Genomic DNA, 25,747 nt, shown 5'->3' with positions numbered 1-25,747 from the left:
TTGACACCATTTACGTTCTAATTGTCGAGTTGTCTGTTTTAAGGTTCGCGTTTGATTGTTATACCAGGGTGCTAATTTTTTTCTCTAATTATTTTCCTTTTGAGTGGAGCCACTCTATCTAGCGTGTAGCGGAGTGTTGACTCCAAGCTTTCAGTCGCCTGATCGAGTTCTGTGTGATCTGACGGTGATCCAAATCTAATTGATGTTTCTGCGAGGTTATTTATGAAGCTCGGTGCAGTAGCTGATGTGTAGGTACGTTTTATGCGGTAGCGAGACGAGGTGGGAGTATTATGATCAATACGTATTATGAACGAGATAAGATAATGGTCTGAGACAACTTCAGACTGCGGAAAAATGATAATATTTTCTATACTTAGTCCGTATGTTAGTATGAGGTCAAGAGTGTGACCACCATTATGAGTAGGCCCGATTACGTTCTGATTAATCCCTACTGAATCTAAGATGGACACAACCGCTATTCTTAGAGGGTCTTCCAGGTTATCAAAATGAATATTAAAGTCTCCGACGATTAATGCTTTATCTACAGACACAACCAGGTTTGAGACAAAGTCTGCAAATTCACTAAGAAATTCAGTATATGGCCCTGGGGGTCTGTAAATAATAATTAGAGGAATTGACTTATTTTTTGTGGCTACATAACTTATACTGGTATAAAGAATTTCAAAAGAATTAAATTTATGCTTAGGTTTTTGTGTGACGACTAGATTTTTACTATGGATGAGTCCAACACCTCCTCCTCTACCAGTTGAACGAGGCTGATGTACATAACTGTATCCAGGAGGACTGGCTTCATTTAATGCTATGTACTCGTTTGGTTTAATCCAAGTTTCTGTTAAACACATTAAATTACATTCCTGATCAGTAATGATGTCGTTAACAATAAGAGCCTTAGACGCAAGAGATCTAATGTTTAATAGTCCTAGCCTCAGATCAAAAGTGCTGGCTGTGCATTCAATATGATTTAATTTTATGTTAATTAGGTTACGAAGATAGACTTTCCGAGATTTTCTATATATTTGTATAGCTCGGGGAACAGACACAGTCTCTATAGTATGTATTACCTTTGCCGGATTTTTAGTTGAACATTGATTATACTGAATGTTGTTATTATTGGAAGATGTACTTACGGTAGGCAGTCACTTGGAGTGTAGCGCCTTGAAAATGTTGTCTGAAAGCAGTTCCGCTCCAAGGCTGCTGGGGTGCAGGCCATCAGGACGAAACAACCTAGGACGCTCCCAGAACAGATTCCAGTTATTGACAAACACCAGATTCTGCTCATTACACCAAGAGACTAACCAATCATTTAATGCTAGAAGTCTACTGAACTTTTCTGCTCCACGTCTGTATGTGGGAAGAGGTCCAGAGACGATGATCTTCGCGGTGGGTGATCTGCCTCGTACCGTCTCGATCAGGCTGGAGAAGTCCCTCTTCAGAACCTCTGTCTGCCGCAGCCTGGTGTCGTTCGTCCCCGCGTGCAGCACAACCGCTCCAATGCGCTCGTCCTTCTTCAGGATCCCGGATACCTGCGCAGCGACATCAAGGACACAAGCACCAGAAAAACAGTGTGTGCGCACCTTACCTTTAGATGAGGCTACACGGACGTTCCGCACAATGGAGTCCCCGACGATCACAGCGTTGGGTCTGGTCTGGCGGAGAGGGGCGAAGCGGTTCCTGGTTGGAATCTCGAACACCGGAGGTGGAGAGGGTCCAGCCCGCGCCTTTCGCCGCTGGTTCACCCAAGGCCCGAGGTGTGTTGGCGCCGGCGTGACGGAGACCACGGCTGGGAAAGTCCTAGGTGCACGGTCCCTGCACAGAGAAACACACGGCGTAGAGGGGCTGGGAGTGGAAATACCACACTGTGTGCTTACCTTGGATATGTGGGCAGAGGCACAAGATGTTTCCAGCACAGTTTGTCGCTTCAGCAGCTGGGCCTGCTTGTCGAGTAGGCCGCGGATCTGCTTCTCCACATCCTCCAGTTCCAGCCGCACCATGTGAAGCTCAAGCGAGTCCTCATCTGCACTCAAAACCGGAGAGACAGCAGACATATTTGTTTTGTTTTTTTAAAACAGAACAGCGGTAAGTGAGAAATGTGAAACGTAAACAAGGCTAGCGGTAGGTGATGCTAGCGGGCTACGGGCTACAAGCTAGTCGCGGATGTTTTGTAAAAAAAAACAAAAACAAAATACAGATCAATTTTGCGACAGCGCAACGTTACGATTGTTTTATCTAAAGTGGTGTAAATTATCTACAATAAATCTAAATTATTGTATTGGCTATGCCCAATTCTTGTGCAAGAATCAGGGCTCTGGTAGATTTTCCATCTTGCCAGTTTCAAAATGGCTTGTTTTGTTGTTGTTTTTTTTCTTCCTATAGACAGCGCTCTGTTCTTCATGTTGGTTTATCCTTGCACAGTCTTCACAGGTGAAACCTAGGGCTCAAACCAAGAGTAGACATTCAGAGCTATTAATTAATTTAAACAGTCAGTTTAACAGGGCACACCTGGGAAGCAAGAAACACCTATCCGTAATATGTTCCTATATTTTTGATCACTTGATCACTTAATGAATTCTGCATTATACAGTCCGTACAAAAACATTTTAGATTTCCAAACATTACTTTTTCCAAAAAAATAATGTTAAATAAAATTAATTGTGTGTCAGTAAAGAAAGCAACATATGTAAGAGATGACTTTTCACACAAAAAACCATAATGAAGGCTCCTGGGTTTTGAAAGCAAAAAAAAAAAAGGGTCATCATACTACATATGTAATTTGTTTCATTTATTGTTTTTTTACTGCACATTGTAGTATTTTCTTTTAATTGGAAAGATTTAATTTAATCTTTTTTTTTTTTTTTTTTTTTTTTTTTTTTTTAAAATTATCTTTACCTTTGCATAGTACTATATATAGTGCCCTCCACTAATATTGGTACCCTTGGTAAATATGAGCAAAGAAGGCTCTGAAAAATTGTCTTTAATGTTTAACCTTTTGTTTAAAAAATGCAGAAAATACTCTACTCTCATGGATATCAAACAATTGCAAACAAAACAAAGGTTTATCACAAAACATATCCATCCACCCATCCATCTTCTATACCGCTTCGTCCTTTTCAGGGTCACAGGGAAACCTGGAGCCTATCCCAGGGTGCATCGGGCACGAGGCAGGGTACACCCTGGACAGGGTTCACAAAACATATATGTTTGTTAAATATAGGTGTGCAACAATTATTGGAAGCCTTTTAGTCAATAATTTGTGCTGCCTCCCTTTGCCAAGATAACAGCTCTGAGTCTTGTCCTGTAATGCCTGATGAGGTTGAAGAATACATGGCAAGGGATCTGAGACCATTCCTCTGTGCAGAATCGCTCCAGATCCTTCAAATTTTGGGGTCCACTCTGGTGGACTCTCCTCTTCTGTTCACCCCACAGGTTTTCTATGGGTTTCAAGTCAAGGGACCGTGAGAGGACCGTGATTTTTTTGGTCAGTAAACCATTTTCGTGTTGATTTTTATGTATGTTTTAGATCATTGTCCCACTGGAATATCCAACCTATATATATATATATATATATATATATATATATATATATATATATATATATATATATATATATATATATATGTATATGTGTGTGTGTGTGTGAGAGAGAGAGAGAGAGAGAGAGAGAGAGAGATTGGATTATTTTCCAGCACTGCCTTAACCCTCTTGAGCATGTCTCCAGACCTAAACCCTATTGAGAGTCTGTGGGGCATCCTCAAACGGAAGGTGGAGGAGCACAATGTCTCTAACATCCACCAGCTCCGTGATGTCGTCGTGGAGGAGTGGAAGAGGACTCCATTGGCAACCTGTGAAGCTCTGGTGAACTCCATGCCCAAGAGGGTTAAGGCAGTGCTGGAAAATAATGGTGGCCACACAAAATATTGATATTTTGGGCCCAATTTTGACATTTTCACTTAGGGGTGTACTCACTTTTGTTGCCAGTGGTTTAGACATTAATGGGTGTGTATTGAGTTATTTTGAGGGGACAGCAAATTTACACTTTTGCACAAGCTGTACACTCACTACTTTACATTGTAGCACAGTGTCATTTCTTCAGTGTTGTCACATGAAAAGATATAATCAAATATTTACAAAAATGTGAGGGGTATACTCACTTTTGTGAGATACTGTGTGTATCCATCCATCCATCCATCCATCTTCAACCGCTTAATCCTTTTCAGGGTCACGGGGAACCTGGAACCTATCCCAGGGAACGTCAGGCACAAGGCAGGGTACACCTGGACAGGGTGCCAGACCATCGCAGGGCACAATCACATACACACTCAGACACCCATTCATTCACTACGGACACTCTGGACATGCCAATCAGCCTACCATGCATGTCTTTGGACTGGGGGAGGAAACCGGAGTACCCGGAGGAAACCCCCGCAGCACGGGGAGAACATGCAAACTCCGCAGACACATGGCCCTGGCGGGATACTGTGTGTGTGTGTGTGTGTGTGTGTGTGTGTGTGTGTGTATATGTGTGTGTATATATATATATAGATATAGATATAGATATAGATATATAGATATAGATATATAGATAAGATGTGTGTGTGTATTAGAGCTGCAAGAACTAATCGATAATAATCGATTATGAAAATCGCTGTCAATGAATCTTATTATCGATTAGTTGGTCTGCATGCGGCGCGGGCTAGATTTACTCATTACGTTACTTCTGTACTGAAAACACGCTTCGGAGAGTAAATACTAAAGTTCTGTCCCAAATTAAGTATTGTACACTTACACTATGCACTCTGCACTACTACTACTAGTGTGTGGATTTTAGAAAGGTAATATCATCTAAAATGGAACACTAGTGGGTTTTTTTTTTACTAACCGGAAGTATATGCCGCTTCCTACTAGGGATGTCACGTGAACCGATACTTCGGTACCAAGTCGGTACCAACATTCTTAAAACGTGTCGGTACTTGTTAATCTGCAGTAGTGTTAGTACAGTTTGTAACGAAAGTACCGTAAGTACTGAGGTTGCAATTCTTCTGGACCTGATGGGGCAGCAAATACGCGCAAGTGTTTTAGTCGGTCCACAAGTGGTGAAGAAGACGAACGCCTACAAGCACACGGGGAAAAACTACAGAAGTTTAGCTTAACTTAACAAGTTTAGCTCTGCCCCGACTCGTTGAGAGGAAAGCTAGTATCGGTTTCCGGTGTGCAACTGATGCTATCGTTCATTTCAAACAAAGCGAGGAAACACCTGGAATTTGGGGAAGCACCTGAAAGACGGTCCCGTATTATATTTGTTTGAGGAAGCTGCATTGTTGCCGTGAAACCAGCTAACGTTACGTTCCGTGTAATGTTTGCAATAGACAGTTATTTGTTAAGGACGCGATGCGTTGTGATGTTATAAACTACCTCCTAATGGGCCACCATGCATCGCCATTCAGCCCGTGTCCTGTCAGCTAAATGTAGCCTAATGTCACTAATAATTATTCAAACGTTCATGATTTTTAATAAATCATTGAATTTAAACTAATGCTTGCATTCAGGGTATAAGGTGTGTGTGTGTGTGTGTGTGTGTGTGTGTGTGCGCGCGCGCGCGCACTTAGGAGTGCACCTCCGGAGACTCATTGTCAGATAGTGATAACTAAGATAAACTTTATAAAGTGGAGTTTGTCTAGCACCAGCACGACAGTGTTGCTGTCGCGAGTTGCTTAAAAGCTTTAGTTTAATTTAATTTTATTGACATTATATGCTATATCAGTGTAACTTATGCGCTTTATTATAACGGAAGTGATCTATTAGTAACAAGGTCGCGTTGCTCCTCACGCGCAGTGTAGACGCTCTGATACAGAGTGTAGCGAGAGTAAGATCTGTAATGTCTAATTAAAACACTATGATCAAAAGTAAACACAAGTTAAAAAAAAAAAATGTCTAAATCCAATGAGTAACAGGAGCCACAAGGTGCAGCGAAAGAGTTTTTATTATTAATTTAGGACTGTAGTTTAATTCAGTGCTTTTTGTGCATCCATAAAAAGTAATGCATATATACCATAATATTATATTTTTTATATATATAATGTGTGTGTGTATAATGTATATCAGAATATACATAATTAATTTAGGACTGTAGTTTAATTCAGTGCCATAAAAAATGCATAAATACTTATATATATAATTAATATTACATACATACATACACCCACCCACACACACACACACACACACACACATATATGTATGTGTGTGTGTATTATTAGGGATGTAACAATACCAAAAATCTAGTAGTCGTTAGTAGTCGTTCTTGATAAAAATTTTTCTCTCTGACCCACATTCCTGATCATTTTAATCTGACCAGTCCAGCATCATCACCGCAATTTATACATCTACTACAGATGTGTTTCAGTAGGGTTGGAAAGAAATATTTCAATGTGATTTTCTCTGTTTTCTCCTTTGGAGATAAACAGTCTTTACAATTCGAGAACTTTACAAATGGTTGAGATGTACAAATTAATTGCATATTTCAGTTCAGGAGAACCTGTAGTTTTCAGAATTATATAAAGAATAAAATGTCAAAATTTGACCATGTGAAGAGTTTTTGCAGGCCTCCACACATACAATTGAAAACAATAGCCATTTAATAATATTTTATCACATTTCTATTTCTGTTTTTGGATTTCTTATGTTCCAGAAAATTCAGAAATGTTTGCTTGACACACTGTCAGAATGTACATAGCTGGGATGCAATGCTGCAGGGTTGAAGTGTGAATGAGTATGTGTCCTGATATTTTTTTAATTAAATGTAAAAAAATATATATATGTATATATATAATTAAAACATTGAAAAAAATTCAGCCTTGTTATATCTGCAGTGTCATTACATAATTTCCCTCTGTTTTTCTATCTTTCTGTCTGTCTACCCATCCATCCATCCATCTATCGTTTTAATGTATCTGTCTATTGTCCACAAGCATTTATCATCCAGAAACACTGGGTGAATGATTCTTTTAAATAGGAAACTACAATGAATGCTTCTGTTTTGTTATAAGACTTGCTAGGAGCAGGGGTGGCTAAAGTCAGGAGTTTGTTAATGCTTGCCACTACTGGGATTGCATGGATATTTAAGAATATAAATGCTCTCTCTCTCTCTCTCTCTCTTAGAAGTGTGCATCAGAGAGACATGCAATTTTTGGTGATGACGGTTTGGTCTGTGTGCTGGCTCTGTTGCAAAGTACAGGCAGAGATCTTCACATCAATTGGTAAAATTTTGGATTTGGCTTAATGCTTAATTTATGCATAGTTGTGATTTATTGTTAGCAATCTAAAGTCAACTGTTATTTATATATGTATAAATAATATATTATGTATGTATTTATGTGTGTGTGTGTATGTATATATATATATATATATATATATATATATATATATATATATATATATATATATATATAAAATTTATGTCTGCACAATTAATTGGATATCGATCGTGATTACGATTTTGACTGCTCACGATTAAATGAACATGATCGACTGCGATATTGACGTTTAAAGTTTGTCCTCTGCCCATAGAAAACTGTGCTGTTTTCTCCTCTCAAATCAAGTGCTTGCTACACTTACAGCCAGTCACATAGAGCGGCGCAGGGCTGAGGTCATGGGTTTAGCATTTTAGCGCTTGAGCTGCCAGTTTCTCTGCGAGCTCCAGCGCTTGCGCGAGGATAAATCATGACACTAGCACGATGCTAAATGGCACTACAAAGGTTGTCGGGGACATTAAACCTCATCACGCCAAACGGGAAAAAACTTTGCAGATAAACTCAGGGCTCTACAGTGCGACCATTTCAGTCGCATTTGCTACTGAAGTACTTTGTGCGACTGTGACTAAATATTTATTCACACCGGTGAGAGTGAGCTGTTCGGAGTTGTATAATACAATCGGAGTAAAAACTACAGGAGTTTTACAAAATGTATCTACACCGCGCAACAGTTACTTTCACACTGCTTTCATCATCTCAGTCAACCGAACAAGTTTGTAAATACTGCAGAGAAGCCGTTATGATGACGAATAACATCTGCTTCTCTCAACTTCCCGATCTCACAAACGCCATTATTGAGCACGCACTATGTTCCTAAATTCTGTCATAATTGACAAGCTCAAGTTTTCTCATGCTTACTTGTGTGTTATTTGTGGCACATTAACGCTACCATCTCTTAAAAAAGAAACAAGACAAAAAAACACTAAACTTCAACTGTGCTCGTAAATTTTTGGAATCTCCTAAAAGAAATTGTCTTGCTTTTCTGATAGTTGTAGTTTCACATGGTGGGAAAAGTTCAGACATAATTTATTTTGATTTATCTTGGTTTTTCCTCACAAAAAAAGATTTATATATATATACAGTATCTCACAAAAGTGAGTACACCCCTCATATTTTTGTAAATATTTGATTATATCTGTTCATGTGACAACACTGAAGAAATGACCCTTTGCTACAATGTACAGTAGTGAGTGTACAGCTTGTGTAACAAGTGAAAATGTGAAAATGTCTAAATTGGGCCCAATTAGCCATTTTCCCTCCCCGGTGTCATGTGACTAGTTAGCGTTACAAGGTCTCAGGTGTGAATGGGGAGCAGGTGTGTTAAATTTGGTGTCATTGCTCTAACACTCCCTCATACTGGTCACTGGAAGTTCAACATGGCACCTCATGGGAAAGAACTCTGACGATATATAAACACGGTATACAGATATTAAAAGTGCGAATTTATCCCAACTGAGCAAGCCTGTGGCAACGGTGGCAAGGAAAAACTCCCTAAGATGTTAAGAGGAAGAAACCTTGAGAGGAACCAGACTCAGAAGGGAACCCATCCTCATCTGGGTAACAACAGATAGTGTGAAAAAGTTAATTATGGTTTTATATGAAGTCTGCTTGGCCTTAGAAGCAGCCGTAGTCCCAGCAATCTAGAATTGGAGTAAATGAGAGCTCCATGCAGAGGTAGGACATCCGAAACTGATCAGGCAGGTCTGGAGAGCAGAAAGGATCAGGATCTCTAGTATCTCCATAAAATCGTGTGTGGCTTGACAGAAGGAGAGAGGGAGAGAAAAGATTATTAGGACTGTGCTTAGCATAACAGAAAGTCTAGTCAGGGTAGGCTTGAGTAAACAAATATGTTTTAAGCCTAGACTTAAACACTGAGACTGTGTCTGAGTCCCGAACAGTAATTGGAAGACTGTTCCATAACTGTGGGGCTCTATAAAGAGAAAGTTCTTCCGCCTGCTGTAGCCTTCCCTATTCAAGGTACCGTCAAATAGCCTACATGTTTCGATCTAAGTAGGCGTGGCAGATCATAGAAAACCAAAAAGTCACTTAGATACTGTGGCGCGAGACCATTTAGTGCTTTATATGTTAAAAATAGTATTTTATAATCAATGCGAGATTTCACTGGGAGCCAATGCAGTGTTGATAAGATCGGGGTCATATGGTCGTATCTTCTGGTTCTAGTTAGGACTCTAGCAGCTGCATTCTGCACTAACTGGAGTTTGTTTATGCACCTGCTAGAACATCCAGACAGTACGGCGTTACAGTAATCTAAGCTAGAGGTGACGAATACATAACTAATATTTCTGCATCATGTAGTGACAATATATTTCTTATCTTAGATTTCTAAGATAAGAAATATATTGTCACTACATGATTTCTGAGATGAAAGAAGGCTATCCTAGTAATATTATCTACATGAGCATCAAATGATAGGCTGGAGTCAGTAATCACACCAAAGTCTTTTACTGCTGCACATGACGAAACGGAAAGACCATCCAGAGTAACTATGTGATCAGAAAGCTTACTTCTAGCTACACGTGGTCCTAATACAAGTACTTCTGTCTTATCGGAATTAAGTAAAAGGAAGTTAGTTAGCATCCAACGTCTAATGTCCTTTACACAATCCTCAACTTTACTAAGTCTGTCCTCTGGCTTCGCTGAAACAAAACATACAATTGTGTATTATAAATCATAAATTTTCGTGTCAATTGGACCAACTGTTCCATACTTAGAGCGAAATTAATGTTTTATCTTATTTTAGTGCCACCAACTGGTCACACTCAGTAATGTTCAAGCGTTATTACCAGTTATAGACTGGGGGTCTACTACCATTCCTCAAATTTTCAAGTCTAGGCCTTATGGTTTATTCTGCATGATCAGTTTTATGGCATGCATATATATATATATATATATATATATATATATATATATATATATATATATATATATATATATATATATATATATATATATATATTTATATATATATATATATATATATGTATATATATATATATATATTTTTATATATATATATATATATATGTATGTGTATGTGTATGTGTATATATATATATATATATATATATATATATATATATATATATATATATATATATATATATATATATATATATATGTGTGTATATGTATATATGTGTGTATGTGTGTAAAGGCCTGATAATTAAAGACATGAGTAATAAGATGGAAACTGATGGAAAAAGATTAGAAAGATTTATTGTCATGTGGCTCCCTCTTGTGGGCAATATTAGCATTTCAGCCCTCATCTGTCACTCACATTGACATAATCAATGACCACTCTACCTGACCAGCTGACCTACATGCCAAAACAATAGCAGGAATTACCCACACCCAACCCCAAGTACAGTTGCAAATGGCCCATAACCCTAGGCCTAAGTGTGGAGGCCATTCCGCTATACTACCCAAAAGATATTGTTTTTGTAAACTTCATGAAAAGTTTACAAAAACAAGAGACTGACAGAAAGTCCAGAGACTCTATTTGCAGACCTCCATAAGGATGGCAGCACAAGCAACCTTTTTTTTTTACATGAATAAAGCCCATGTATGGCACAGGGCCATAATTTCAAACTTTCCCTCTGCTGAAAGAAAAGGCATCTATGGGGGTTTCCAACTAAAAAAAATGTGAGACACAACAACTGTCAGCATCAACATATAAAAGATATGATAAAAGATACAAAAACAGAATGCAATGTTTTTCAAATCTCATAACATCATATTTTATTCACAATAGGACGTAGAAAACATATCAAATATTTAAACTGAGGAAATGTAAAATTTTAAGGGATTTTGAAAGTTTTATTTATATTTTGCTTCTACAAAATGATGCACTTTAAGGATCAGTCTAATTTGATGCAAAGATTTGTACATTAGCAGGAATGTAGCACAACATGGAGGTGAAAGCAGCAGTCTGCTTATTTAAATGTGAAAGTACAATAAAAATATGTTGTCCCTAAAATCACTGAATAATCGTGATAAATAATCGAGATCTCATTACTGATCAAAATAATCGGAATTATCATTTTGGCCATAATCGTGCAGCCTTAACTGACACTGTGTGGAAGCCGCACCACCTTCCCTACATGTTCTCATGTAGACTTGCAGGGAGTCCTTGCCTTCTGTCAAGTTAAAGGGAGAATGTTTTAAATTCATTAATATTAAATAAAATCTATCAATGTATGCTCAATTTAGCTAATATTAGATACGTGTATACAGTCTGGTCAATGAGTATTTGGACAATGACACAATTTTCATAATTTTCCCTCTGTACACCACCACAATGGATTTGAAATTAAGCAGTCACGATGAATGTGGTCTTGCAGCTTTAATTCAAGTGGTTTATCAAAAATATTGCATGAACTTTTTAGAAATTAGACATTTTTAAATCACAATTTTAAATGGTAAATTATAAGCAGGGAAAAAGACAATATTGCATAAACATAGTGGATATCACTTTTCTTCCAGCAGTACATGATATAATATGCAGACAATAATAATAATAATAATAATAATAATAAAATATGCAGACAATTATGTGAACAATTCTGCTTGTGTTGCTGCTGTATCTATGCCCACATCAAGTATAACCACATAATTAGTCAGTGTACTCATGGTTTGAGGGCACAGGAGAACACAGCACTGCTCTTCCTCTAAAAATCAAGGGGTTTAACAAAATATTGCCTTAACCTTTTAGGAATTACAGGCTTTTTTTTTTTTTTTTTTTTTTTTACATTGTCCCTCCATTTTCACAGGCTCAAATGTAATTGGACAATTGACCGATAAGCAGTTTCATGGCCAGGTGTAGCCTTGGTATTTCATGAGATAAAAGGAGATAAAAGGTCTGTAGTTCATTCCAAGTATTGCATTTGCATTTGGTGGCTGTTCATGGGAACTCTCAATATGCAGTCCAAAGACGTGTTGATACAAGTGAAAGAGGCAATCATTAGGCTGAAAAACAAAACAAAACAGACCTATCAGAGAGATAGCAGAACCTTTAGGACTGGCCAAATCAACAATTTGGTACATTCTTAAAAAGAATGAATGATTCTTGGATAGATGAAACCAAGATTACCTTGTACCAGAATGTTGGGAAGAGAAGAGTTTGGAGAAGGAAAGGAAAAACTCATGATCCATTGCATCCCAGATTATCTACAAAACATAGAGCTATACTTTCTGCTCAGAATTAGTCAAAACAGATAGGATGGAGTTTAACAGTACAGATGGACAAAGACTTAAAACATATGATGAAAGCATCCCAACAGCTTTTTAAGGCAAATAATGGAATGCTCTTAAATGGCCAAGTCACTCACCTGACCTCAACACAATTGAACATGCTTATCATTTACTAGAGACAAACTGAAGTCAGAAATACCCACAAACAAGCAGCAGCTTAAGGCGGCTGCAGTGAAGGCCTGGCAAAGCATCTCAAGGGAGGAAACTCAGCATTTGTTGTTGTTGTTGGATTGGCTTCACGCTGGCTTAGTGGTTAGCACGTTTGCCTCACACCATGGGATTTCAATTCCTGCAATGGCCCTGTGTGAGCGGAGTTTGCATGTTCTCCCTGTGCTGGGGGGGTTTCCTCCGGGTACTCCCGTTTCCTCCCCAGCCCAAAGACATGCATGGTAGGCTGATTGGCATGTCCAAAGTGTCCATAGTGTATGAATGGGTGTGTGAATGTGTATGTGATTGTGCCCTAAGATGGATTGCCACCCCGTCCAGGGTGTACCCCACCTTGTACCCCATGCTCTCTAGGATAGGCTCCAGGTTCCCCATGACCCTGTTGGATAAGCAGTATAGAAAATGGATGGATGGATGGATGGATGGACTTCACTGACTGCAAAGGTCACTGACTGCAAAGGATTTGCATCCAACTATTAAAAATAACTATTGTATTTGTTATCGTTAGTTTGTCTAATTACGTTTGTGAAAATGGATTGACTATGTAAAATAAACCCTTTGAATTAAAGCTATAAGTCTATACTTAAATTGTATCTTGATTGCTTCATTTCAAATCCAATGTGGTGGTGTACAGAGGCAAAAGTACAAAAATTGTGTAGTTGTCCAAATACTTATGGACCTGAGTGTAGTTAACAGTAAATGCATCTGTTAATCACATTTTTAATGGTAAATTATGAGCAGGAAAAATATAAATATTGCATAAGCCTTTGTCTAGTGGACATCACTTTTCATCCAGCTGTACATAAAATATACAGACCATCATGTGAACAATACTGGTTGTGTTGCGGCTGTATCTAGTATACCCCTATAATTAGTGCTTTCATGGTTTGAGGCCATAGAAGAACACAGCACTGTTCTTCCTCTGAAAATCCACACTTCAGTTGTCACTACTTAATGCCAATATGAAATTGTCATACACAGGATGGACAAGTTTCTGTACCAGGTTTGTAATGTGACTTGCAGTAAGTTAAAAGAAAAACCTATGGCATAACTCTGCATTACTTTAATAAAAAAATGTCTAACCATTTGGATCATAAGAACTCTCAACACTCTCAAGGATCTTTGGCCTTTGCCATATTGATGTAGTATCAGTCTGCAAAATGCAAATTTTGCAAGTATGTTATAAAACAAACATCTGATGTACAACCAAATTAGGAAGTCAGTATTGTGTTGAAGTATTGGACATATGTTTTTCCACTCTTATCTCACCCTCAGGCCAAATGACAGACTTGATCTTTGCAGAGAGGGATTTGGTTCACTCCCTGAAGGAATACATCAAAGCAGAGGAGTCCAAGCTTGATGCTGTGAAAAGGTACACCCTTACACAAGGCAGACATATTGAAGGAAGTTTCTGTTCTTACTTTCAAACATATTGTACACATGTATGTATGTGTGGCAAAATACTTTCATAGCTAGGCCAAAATGTACACTATGTGGCCAGAAATTTGTGGACACCTGGCCATCACACGCATTTTTGTGTCTTCCCCAAACTGTAGCCACAAAGTTGGAAGCACACAATAATATAGGATGAGAGTATATGCTGAAGCATTATAATTTCCCTTCACTGGAACTAAGGGGCCAAGCCCAAACGTGTTCCAGCATGACAATGTCCAAATGCACAAAGTAAGCTCAGTGAAAACATGGTTTGCCAAGGTTGTGGGTGGTTGGAGGTCTTCCAAAAAGCACATATGGATGTGATGGTGAGGTGTCCACAAACGTTTGGCCATATAGTATGTGTTGATGTACAAAAATGTTTATCAAATTTTTGTGCTATGTTGATATTCCTGTATCCTTTACAGCTGGGCAAACAGGCTGGATGTGCTAACTCTTGCATCAACTACTGATCCTGAAGGGTTTTTGGCTCATCCAGTGAATGCTTACAAGCTGATGAAGAGACTTAACACAGAATGGTCTGAGCTAGAAAGTCTGGTGCTACAGGACTCTTCAGATGGTAAACAATAGCCTTTATTTTGAGTTGGATGGAATTATAGCAAGTTGGCACATTCACTTTATAGATTAACCTTTCACTACATTAAAAAAAAAAAATTAATAAAGTTTTGGTTTACTTTAACAGCATAGTACATGTTTTGTTTGGCAATGATAAAAAGGAGTTAGCTAGTGCTATTTTTCTATTTTAAGGAATTAATATTTTTTGTTTTGTATTTTCTTTCTTTCATTTGTTGTTTCTTTATTTACATTACTTTAGTAAGTATCCATTGTTGCATTTGTCTGGAAAAGAATGTGGTATAAAACATGGAATACAACAAAAGATAAGAGTGTGTGGGGAGAAAAATAACTCAAGACATGTCTCAAATGGTAGAAATGTTAAAATATATATTGTAAACATATAATGAAGGACTTTGGCAGCAAGTTGGCACAGCAGGTAGCATTGCCACCTCACAGCTGGAGAGTCCCCATTTTAATATTGTGCTCAGATTACTGTCTGAGAGTTTAACCCTAACCCTAAATCTTCAGCGTTGGCCTATTTGTCACACACACACACACACAGGTCATAATCCTAACCACAGTCTATCATACAACTAACCGACTGTATTGCTGTATTGGGTAAATTGTAATTACTGCATGTGTTTGAGAGTAAAACCTTCATTGTCTGTTTGTGATACAGACATGTCAGCAAGAACATTTGATACATTTAATGAATGCCCTAGTTTAAAGGTGCAATAGTAATTTTTTATATTTCTTACATGTAGAAATAACCTTGGAAAATATGCAGAACATGATTTATTTTTTTTAATGGTTTAAGCCATGGCCTCAGCACAGGTTGATTACATGGTCGAAGCTTGTAAGCTCCCAGTGCAGCCACATAATTCTTGTCTTAAAAAAATTATGCCATGCTTCAGGAAAAAAAAAAAACACATGAGATGAAATAACACCAGGGTAAACACTGGTATTTCTTTTCCAAAATGGACTATTTTATTACCGATGAAGGACTGAAGCTGGACATGGAATTAGCGATGTTGCTCCTGGACAGGTCTGTAGATGCAGTCTGTAAGCTTCGAATTGTTTCAGTGGCCTTCTTTTCATAATGAATCCAGTAGATAGGTTTTTAATCACTTACAGACTCGGGTAAGGTAGTTAGTTATCTAACACTATGTAAATTTCAATGTGATTACCTTAGTAATGAAACCTTAGTAATTTTAATGTTTTCACCTGTAAACAGAGATAGTGTTAGATAGTTATCTAACACTATCTCTGTTTTCAGGTGAAAACATTACTATTAGCATCATTAGCGTATGGCTATGCTAATGATGCTAATAGTAATGTTTTCACCTGAAAACACATAAATGACAGGGCAGTAGAGGCACTCTAAATTATGTATTAGTCATATTTTGCTTTATATATGTATGTATGTATGTATGTATGTATGTATGTGTATATATATACATATATATGTGTGTGTATATAATATATATGTATATATATGTATATGGTAAATGGCGCATTTATATAGCACTTTTATCCAAAGCGCTTTACACTGTCTCATTCACCCATTCACACACAGTCACACACCAATGGTAGCAGAGCTGCCATGCAAGGTGCTAACTTGCCATCGGGAGCAGCTTGGTGTCTTGCCCAAGGACACTTCGGCCTGTGGAGTCATGTGGGCCGGGAATCGAACCGCCAACCCTACGATTAGTGGACAACCCGCTTTACCACCTGAGTCACAGCCGCCCGTGTGTGTGTGTGTGTGTGTGTGTGTGTATATATGTATATATATATATATATATATAGTGTGTGTGTGTGAATTAGTTGCAATCAAAATTCAACCCCCATTACAAATCAGGTCTATTGTCAAAATTTACCGACTTTCAGATGTTTGCAATGAACAAATCAAACAAAAGCAATTGAAGTAGTTCAACACAATGAACGCTTCAAATGTTTTCCCCAAATTTAACTGAAAATGCAACTTGTAATGATTTCTCCAGTTTCAAAATTATTCAATCCCCTGAAAAGAATTCCTCACAACAGCACAAATATGCAAAACAGATGTTGTCTCAAGCACATCTGATGCAATACAGAGAAAGGGGAAGTGGGCCCCCGCTTCCGGGAAGGGGGACTAGGGGTGGATTGGAAAAGGGGAGAGGTGGAAACATGAGAAAGAGGAAAAGAGGGTTTGCCTGCCAGACCACCTCTCTGAGTGACATGGAACGGTGGCACTGGACCCATGCCACTGACCCTTCTGGAAGTTGTGCAACGAACTGTTCCAGTACCACGAAGTCAATGATTTCTCTAGCATCGTGCTCCTCTGTAACCACCTCCAGCAGGGTCCATGAACTTCTGGGCATAGGCAACTGGGTGGCCAACTTCACCGAATGCTAGCATGCGGAAGTGTTGGCTGTGTTGTTTCAGGGTCTGGCCAGTCCGCTGCAGTATCGCTCGCTTTAGGATCAGGTACTCCAGTGACTGGCAGCTTTTGGGCTGAGAGTTGAGCTTCCCCAGTGAGTAGCTGCAACAAGCTCAAACAGCTCAATCAAGTCCTCAAGGTCATCCAGCAGGCCCATCTTGGCCAGGGCAGCGGGTGGAAGGGCTGCATCGGCTGCTGGGGTGGCAGCTGGGGAGGCAGCTGGGGCACACGCAGTGTGGATCAGCTCCTGGAACACCTTCCGGTCCTCTGCTTGTGCCCAGAAGTGCACCTGGAACTGTTGTTCCTGATCATTCCACAGCTCCAGGTTGGATTGGTTCAGGGTTTGGTGGAGACCAGCGAGGGACTTGATGATGGCTGCCACTGGTGAGGATTCCATAGCAGCGTTCCTCCTCACAATTCCCTGGTTTTGGCACCAGTGTGAAACTATCTGACTTGAGGAAATCAGGAGGATTGAGGCAGGCTTGGGGTTGAGCCCATGAAGTGGCTTTTGTTCTACTTTCACTTTCCAACTTGCTTTTTTAGTGATTTCTCTCACTGTCATGTGCACACAAATGCACACAGCTCTTATCTCTCTCTCCAGCTCTCTCTCTCATCGCAATTTTTTCTTCTCTTTATCCTTGCCACAGCTCACTGCAACACACATTTCATTAACAGAATTCTTTGCAGGTGTACAATCCATACCACTCACCTACCACAACTCTGCCTCCCGTTTATAAATCGGCACTTCCCCAATTTTCTTTCAAGCACTTTAATGCCCAAGTGGACATAAGCTAAATACTAAAATGTTGACGTCAGCCATGGTGCTGCAGAGTACCTGTGTAATATTGTCATTCACGATAAGTAAAATGTAATTGTCATTAATCATTATGAGCAGAATAACGTGTGTTCTAATGCTATAACTTGGCTTTCAAGCACTTGAATTACAGAGTGAGCAAAAACTAACTGCTAAAATCCTAACATAAGCCAACCTATACAGAGTACTTCTGTAGCATGATATGATTGTAAAGTAAAGGATAAATGAAATATAATTGCCATTAATTGTGACACACAATAAATCAGTGCCTGCTGAGGGGAGATGCTTATATAAGAGCTAGGTTTCTGAAAGTCACAGTCAACCTGTATATAAAGGGATTTGTGATGTTCAGAAAAAAATAAACCAAGATAAAATCATGTCAGAAATTTTTCTACCCTCAATTTGAAATTACAATGTTTAAAAATTAAGTGAAAAACATTCAGAAATATTTAGCAAAAAATACGGAAACAATTTAAAACCTGCCATATATTAACAGGGGTGTTTAGACTTCTTTTATCCGTTGTAGATTCAGGATTAAGTTTACAATTTCATATAGAAATTCCTAGATACTAGAAGCCTGTATGTTAGCAAATAAAGTACTTCAAATTAGTTAAATTCATATCCAGATTCCTGAGTAATGCCTAGGGTATCATACAGTATCTCACAAAAGTGAGTATACCCCTCACATTTTTGTAAATATTTGATAATATCTTTTCATGTGACAATATTGAAGAAATGACACTTTGCTACAATGTAAAATAATGAGTGTACAGCTTGTATAACAGTGTAAATTTGCTGTCCCCTCAAAATAACTCACAAAAAAACCACACAGCCATTAATGTCTAAACCGCTGGCAACAAAAGTGAGTACACCCCTAAGTGAAAATGTCCATATTGGGCCCAATTAGCCATTTTCCCTCCCCGGTGTCATGTGACTTGTTAGTGTTACAAGGTTTCAGGTGTGAATGGGGAGCAGGTGTGTTAAATTTGGTGTCATCGCTCTCACACTCCCTCATACTGGTCACTGGAAGTTCAACATGGCACCTCATGGCAAATAACTATCTGAGGATCTGGAAAAAAAGAATTGTTGTTCTACATAAAGATGGCCTAGGCTATAAGAAGATTGCCAAGACCCTGACACTGAGCTGCAGCACAGTGGCCAAGACCATACAGTGGTTTAACAGGACAGGTTCCACTCAGAACAGGCCTCGCCATGGTCGACCAAAGAAATTGAGTGCACGTACTCAGTGTCATATCCAGAGGTTGTCTTTGAGAAATAGACATATAAGTTCTGCCAACATTGCTGCAGAGGTTGAAGGGGTGGGGGGTCAGCCTGTCAGTGCTCAGTCCATAGACTGCACACTGCATCAAATTGGTCTGCATGGCTGTCGTCCCAGAAGGAAGCCTCATCTAAAGATGATGCACAAGATAGCCCGCAAACAGTTTGCTGAAGACAAGCAGACTAAAGACATGGATTACTGGAACCATGTCCTGTGGTCTGATGAGTCCAAGATGAATTTATATGGTGTCAAGCGTGTGTGGTGGCAACCAGGTGAGGAGTACAAAGACAAGTGTGTCTTGCATACAGTCAAGCATGGTGGTGGGAGTGTCATGGTCTGGGGCTGCATGAGTGATGCTGGCACTGGGGAGCTACAGTTCATTAAGGGAACCATGAATGCCAACATATACTGTGAATATACTGAAGCAGTATGCAGGATTCCAGCATGATAACGACCCCAAACACACCTCCAAGATGACCATTGCCTTGCTAAAGAAGCTGAGGGTGAAGGTGATGGACTAGCCAAGTATGTCTCCAGACCTAAACCCTATTGAGCATCTGTGGGGCATCCTCAAACAGAAGGTGGAGGAGCACAAGGTCTCTAACATCCACCAGCTCCGTGATGTCATCATGGAGGAGTGGAAGAGGACTCCAGTGGCAACCTGTGAAGCTCTGGTGAACTCCGTGCCCAAGAGGGTTAAGGCAATGCTGGAAAATAATGGTGGCCACAAAAAACTATTGACACTTTGGGCCCAATTTGGACATTTTCACTTAGGGGTGTACTCACTTTTGTTGCCTGCGGTTTAGGCATTAATGGCTGTGTGTTGAGTTATTTTGAGGGGACAGCAAATTTACACTGTTACACAAGCTGTACACTCACTACTTTACATTGTAGCAAAGTGTCATTTTTTCAGTGTTGTCACATTAAAAGATATAATCAAATATTTACAAAAATGTGAGGGGTGTACTCACTTTTGTGAGATACTGTATATAAATCAGGGATTCTTAACCTCTTTCCTAGTGCAAACTTTTTGTGTGGTTAAAAATATTCCATGACTACTTACAATAAAATAACATTAACTGCAAAATATTCCACAAAGCTGTCATGTCAGTGTCCTCCTCCTCTTCCTTGTGTTGTGTTTTGATTTGAGTTTGTGATGGTCCTGTGTCCCTTACTGCTTATCCATGAGTGCAAAAAAGACTTGGGATTGAACTTTGTAAGCAGTAAGCCCATGATGTTCAAAAACATCAGAGACAAGATGGTGGTGATGAGAAGGGATGCACACTGTGAGCAATAAATGAGATTCATTTTGGAGAAACCCCACTCGCACTCCGCTCTAGACTGGTATGGTATTCACAATAGCCAAAACTGCCTCAGTCCTTCTGGAACTTTTTGAGTCCCTGTACTCTCTAAAAGCCTGAATGACTCTATGTGGGATGTAAACTCCATTTAATTCTTCTAAGTGGTTCTAAAAACCTTCCACAATCAGGCTAGCATTATCACTACTAGTCATGGGAATGGTCGCCAAACTGCTTCATCAGTGACCTGCTAGCACTCACCCACTTGGACTCTTCCCTTTTTAGTATTTTGCTCCATTTTGTCATTGTCGTTGTGTTCCTTAAAAATGCTGTTAATGATAACTGCTTTTTTGCCATGACACACCCTACAATGCATGCTACTGTGACTGACGCTTCGTGACAATGAATTCAGGTGAACTTTGAAGTTGAAATTATTATGTGAAAGATGCCATTGATTGCGTTTACCAGGCCTTCAGTCCTTGGCGTCATCTGATGCCGGGGGAGGGGACATTGTAAGCCATGTGCAAGGAATCGGAAGAGTGGCAAAAGGGCGAGGGTCCATGCACATTTAAAAACAAACCCTAGCCAGCTGGCTCTCCTGTCCATCCTCCTCTCCAATGTCTGCTCCCTGGACAATAAATTGGACTACATCCGACTCTAGCAGGCAATGTAGCATGAGTTAAGAGACAGTTTGTTTGTTTGTGTTTGTTTTCACGGAGACACGGCTCAAGATCAGAGTTCCGGACGCCGCCGTTCAGCTAGATGGGCTTGCCTCATTTCGTGCCGACAGAAATACAGGTCTGTGCGGTAAGGCTTGCAGTAGTGGCTTGTGTGTTTTCATCAACACTAAATGTTGCAATAACTTGGTGCTAGTTTCTAGTTTCTGCTTATGACTGTTAGACGCAGACCATTTTATTTACCATGGGAGTTCGCCATTGTTCTTATAACCAGAGTGTATATTCCCCAGAGCGCTAATGCTAAGGACATGCTCTGTGAATTGTATGGGCTTATTAGTGAACTGCAGAACACACACCCTGATGGACTGTTTATTGCCGCTGGAGATTTCAACCATGCGAATCTCAAATCAGTGGTCCCTAATTTCCACCAACATGTGAACTTTACAATGAGAGGGGCGAGCGCGCTGGATATTCTTTACGCAAACATCCCTGGCACGTACCAGGTGGGGCCCTTCCCCCACCTCAGCTACTCGGCCCACATCTCTGTGATGCTAATCCCAGCACTAGATGCTCCAAACCGGTTTTGAAGCAGGTGAAAACCTGGCCATCAAGAACCATCTCTGCAGGACTGCTTTGAGCACACTGACTGGCACATGTTCAGGGAGGCTGCAACTGACAGCAACTCCACCAACTTGGAGAAATACATGGCATCAGTGACCAGGTACATCAGCAAGTGCACTGATAACGTCACTGTCTCCAAGGTCATCACCACACGCTCCAACCAAAAGCTGCATGCTGACTACTCAAGACTCCACATTCAGGGCAGGTGACAAGGTGGCCCAGCAAAAATCAAACTGTCCCAGTCCATCAGAGAGGCAAAGCATGCACACACCCTGAAAAGCTACAGTCACTTCATAGATAGCGATGACATGCGGCGCATGTAGCAGGGCATTCAGGCTATCAGCAACTGGAGGACAACACCACCCACCTGTGACAGTGATTCTTCCCTTCCAGATGTGCTGAATAACTTCTACACCCGGTTTGAGGTGCAGAATGACGTGTTGAGTTCAGGTGAGCATAAAGTGACCCCTCTCCACTGAACATTGACAACCTCTGTGGAGATCATCAAGAGCACCAAATTCCTTGGTCTTCACCTGGCGGAGAACCTCACCTGGTCCCTCAACACCAGCTCCATAACCAAGAAAGACCAGCAGTGTCTCTACTTTCTGAGAAGCCCATCTCATTCCCCTCATCCTCACCACGTTCTACAGAGGAACCATTGAGAGCGCCCTGAGCAGCTGCATCACTGCCTGGTATGGCGATCATATCAGATTGCAAGACCCTGTAGCGGATAGGGAGGACAGCTGAGATCATCTGGGTCTTTGTTCCCCCCAGCATAGACATTTACACAACAGGCTGCATTCGCAAAGCCACCAGCATTGTGAATAACCTTACACACCCCTCACATCAACTCTTCACCATCCTGCCGTCTGGAACACAAACACACACACATGCACACACATGCGCACAACACACACACACTTAACTGAACACCATCCCACTCCCTCTGAATTTTTTTTTGCACATTTCTGTACTGATTACGTGTACTTTTGCTGCAAACTTATATAAAAATATTATATTTAATTTCTTGTCACTATTATATCCTTTACATGGCTGCTACCGCAATAACTGCTATGTCCATATATGGTATAAGCTAATATGCTACATGCTATGTCATGGTATGTTTTGTTTACATGTACAGCATTTTTTTATTATATTGTTGCTCTACATAAAGATGACCTAGGCTATAAGAAGATTGCCAAGACCCTGACACTGAGCTTCAGCACGATGCTGAAGACCATACAGCAGTTTAACAGGAGAGGTTCTTTTTGCTTTTTGCACTACCTGTTATATCTGACACTTCCACACTAGAACTATGTACTGGTCGGTGCTACACTGTCACTTACTGTGTCCATGGTTCTGTTGTAGTAGTACTGTACTGTCTTGTGTTTTTTGTACACATTTGCACGTGCACTTTATGCAGAACGTGTAGGTCTTATTTAGTTCTGCCTGGTCTCATGTGGTTAGTGTGTTTTATGCAGCACCATGATCCTGGAGGAACGTTGTTTCATTCACTGTGTACTGTACCAGCTGACAATAAAAGCCATTTGTCTTGACTTGATTTACTATTAGCAATATTTGGTATCTGTAATATACTGTAAGATTAGTATTTTTTAAAACTTTTTTTTATATTTTACTTGTGGTGAATTTAAACCTAAAACTATTTGATTTGATAACATTGCTGCATGAGACTTTAAACATCCAGCTGCAGAGGTGGCGGTTTCACATAAAACGCTTTTGGAATGCAAGTGAGATACATTTTGGAGGTGCTGTAATTTCCAACAGGATCTGCCTCAAAATAAGCTGTGTTTAAATGAGTCTCAGTGTCACGTCCCGAGACGTAAGGGAGTTACAGTGAGGGAGAAAAGTATTTGATCCCCTGCTGATTTTGTACGTTTGCCCACTGAGAAATGATCAGTCTATAATTTTAATGGTAGTTGTATTTGAACACTGAGAGACAGAATAACAACAAAAAAATCCAGAAAAACGCATGTCAAAAATTTTATAAATTAATTTGCATTTTAATGAGGGAAAAAAGTATTTGACCCCCTCTCAATCAGAAAGATTTCTGGCTCCCAGGTGTCTTTTATACAGGTAACGAGCTGAGATTAGGAGCACACTCTTAAAGGGAGTGCTCCTAATATCAGTTTGTTACCTGTATAAAAGACACCTGTCCACTGAAGCAATCAATCAATCAGATTCCAAACTCTCCACCATGGCCAAGACCAAAGAGCTCTCCAAGGATGTCAGGGACAAGACTGTAGACCTACACAAGTCTGGAATGGGCTACAAGACCATTGCCAAGCAGCTTGGTGAGAAGGGGACAACAGTTGGTGCGATTATTCGCAAATGGAAGAAGCACAAAAGAACTGTCAATCTCCCTCGGCCTGGGGCTCCATGCAAGATCTCACCTCGTGGAGTTGCATTGATCATGAGAACAGTGAGGAATCAGCCCAGACCTACACGGGAGGATGTTGTCAATGATCTCAAGGTAGCTGGGACCATAGTCACCAAGAAAACAATTGGTAACACACTACGCCGTGAAGGACTGAAATCCTGCAGCACGCGCAAGGTCCGCTGCTCAAGAAAGCACATATACATGCCCGTCTGAAGTTTGCCAATGAACATCTGAATGATTCAGAGAACAACTGGGTGAAAGTGTTGTGGTCAGATGAGACCAAAATGGAGCTCTTTGGCATCAACTCAACTCAACGTGTTTGGAGGAGGAGGAATGTTGCCGATGACCCCTGGAACACCATCCCCACTGTCAAACATGGAGGTGGGAACATTATGCTTTGGGGGTTTTTTTCTGCTAAGGGGACAGGACAACTTCACCGCATCAAAGGGACGATGGACGGGGCCATGTACCGTCAAATCTTGGGTGAAAACCTCCTTCCCTCAGACAGGGCATTGAAAATGGGTCGTGGATGGGCATTCCAGCATGACAATGACCCAAAACACACGGCCAAGGCAACAAAGGAGTGGCTCAAGAAGAAGCACATTAAGGTCCTGGAGTGACCTAGGCAGTCTCCATACCTAAATCCCATAGAAAATCTGTGGAGAGAGCTGAAGGTTCGAGTTGCCGAACGTCAGCCTCGAAACCTTAATGACTTGGAGATGATCTGCAAAGAGGAGTGGGACAAAATCCCTCCTGAGATGTGTGCAAACCTGGTGGCCAACTACAAGAAACGTCTGACCTCTGTGATTGCCAACAAGGGTTTTTAAACCAAGTACTAAGTCATGTTTTGCAGAGGGGTCAAATACTTATTTCCCTCATTAAAATGCAAATCAATTTATAACATTTTTGACGTGCGTTTTTCTGGATTTTTTTGTTGTTATTCTGTCTCTCACTGTTCAAATAAATCTACCATTAAAGTTATAGACGGATCATTTCTTTGTCAGTGGGCAAATGGACAAAATCAGCAGGGGATCAAATACTTTTTTCCCTCACTGTAAATACGGATGCAGGTGCAGGTAAAGACATTTATTAAAGGAGGCAGGCAGACAAATCCAAAACGTGAAACAGAGGCGTAGTCAAAAACAGGCAATGGGTCGGGCGATCGGCAAACAAGCATATACTGGGCTAAGCAGGAATCCAAAATGAGGTCACAATAAACGAGATCAAAACAAAAATCATAAAATTAAGACTGAGAACTGGCAGCGGAAAACACAGGCATGGTCTAAGTGAACTAATCTAAAGCTAAACTAAATTAAGTTATCGAGGTAAGTAACTTTAACTAACTACTATCTAACTATAATACTCCGTGAGGTATACAGGGAAGCGAGACATATTTATCACGAACATAATCAGCATTAAGTGCTGACAGCTGAAAACAATGACACACCCTCGAACAAAAACCAATGACAA

The 25,747-nt window shown here is 40.0% G+C and overlaps 1 protein-coding gene across 12 annotated transcripts in view; it reads left to right on the top strand.

Moving 5' to 3' along the window:
• Positions 1 to 25,747, top strand: part of p4ha2 (procollagen-proline, 2-oxoglutarate 4-dioxygenase (proline 4-hydroxylase), alpha polypeptide 2) — a 112,334-nt gene that overhangs the window by 15,238 nt on the left and 71,349 nt on the right. For 8 of the 12 annotated variants that reach the window (XM_017492819.3, XM_017492825.3, XM_017492824.3 and 5 more), the window contains 3 exons: positions 7,177 to 7,274; positions 14,040 to 14,136; positions 14,624 to 14,775. In XM_017492819.3, coding sequence (XP_017348308.1) covers positions 7,196 to 7,274; positions 14,040 to 14,136; positions 14,624 to 14,775 — 328 coding nt within the window. In that variant the 5' untranslated portion in view covers positions 7,177 to 7,195. Of the gene's footprint in view, positions 1 to 3,444; positions 3,497 to 6,706; positions 6,788 to 7,176; positions 7,275 to 14,039; positions 14,137 to 14,623; positions 14,776 to 25,747 lie in introns of those variants that run through there. The other 4 variants (XM_053688012.1, XM_053688014.1, XM_053688015.1 and 1 more) reach the window with 3 other exon arrangements.

Source organism: Ictalurus punctatus, chromosome 18 (genome assembly GCF_001660625.3).
Source record: "Ictalurus punctatus breed USDA103 chromosome 18, Coco_2.0, whole genome shotgun sequence".
Classification (NCBI taxonomy): Eukaryota; Metazoa; Chordata; class Actinopteri; order Siluriformes; family Ictaluridae; genus Ictalurus; species Ictalurus punctatus.
This window is presented reverse-complemented; position numbering and strand designations above follow the sequence as displayed.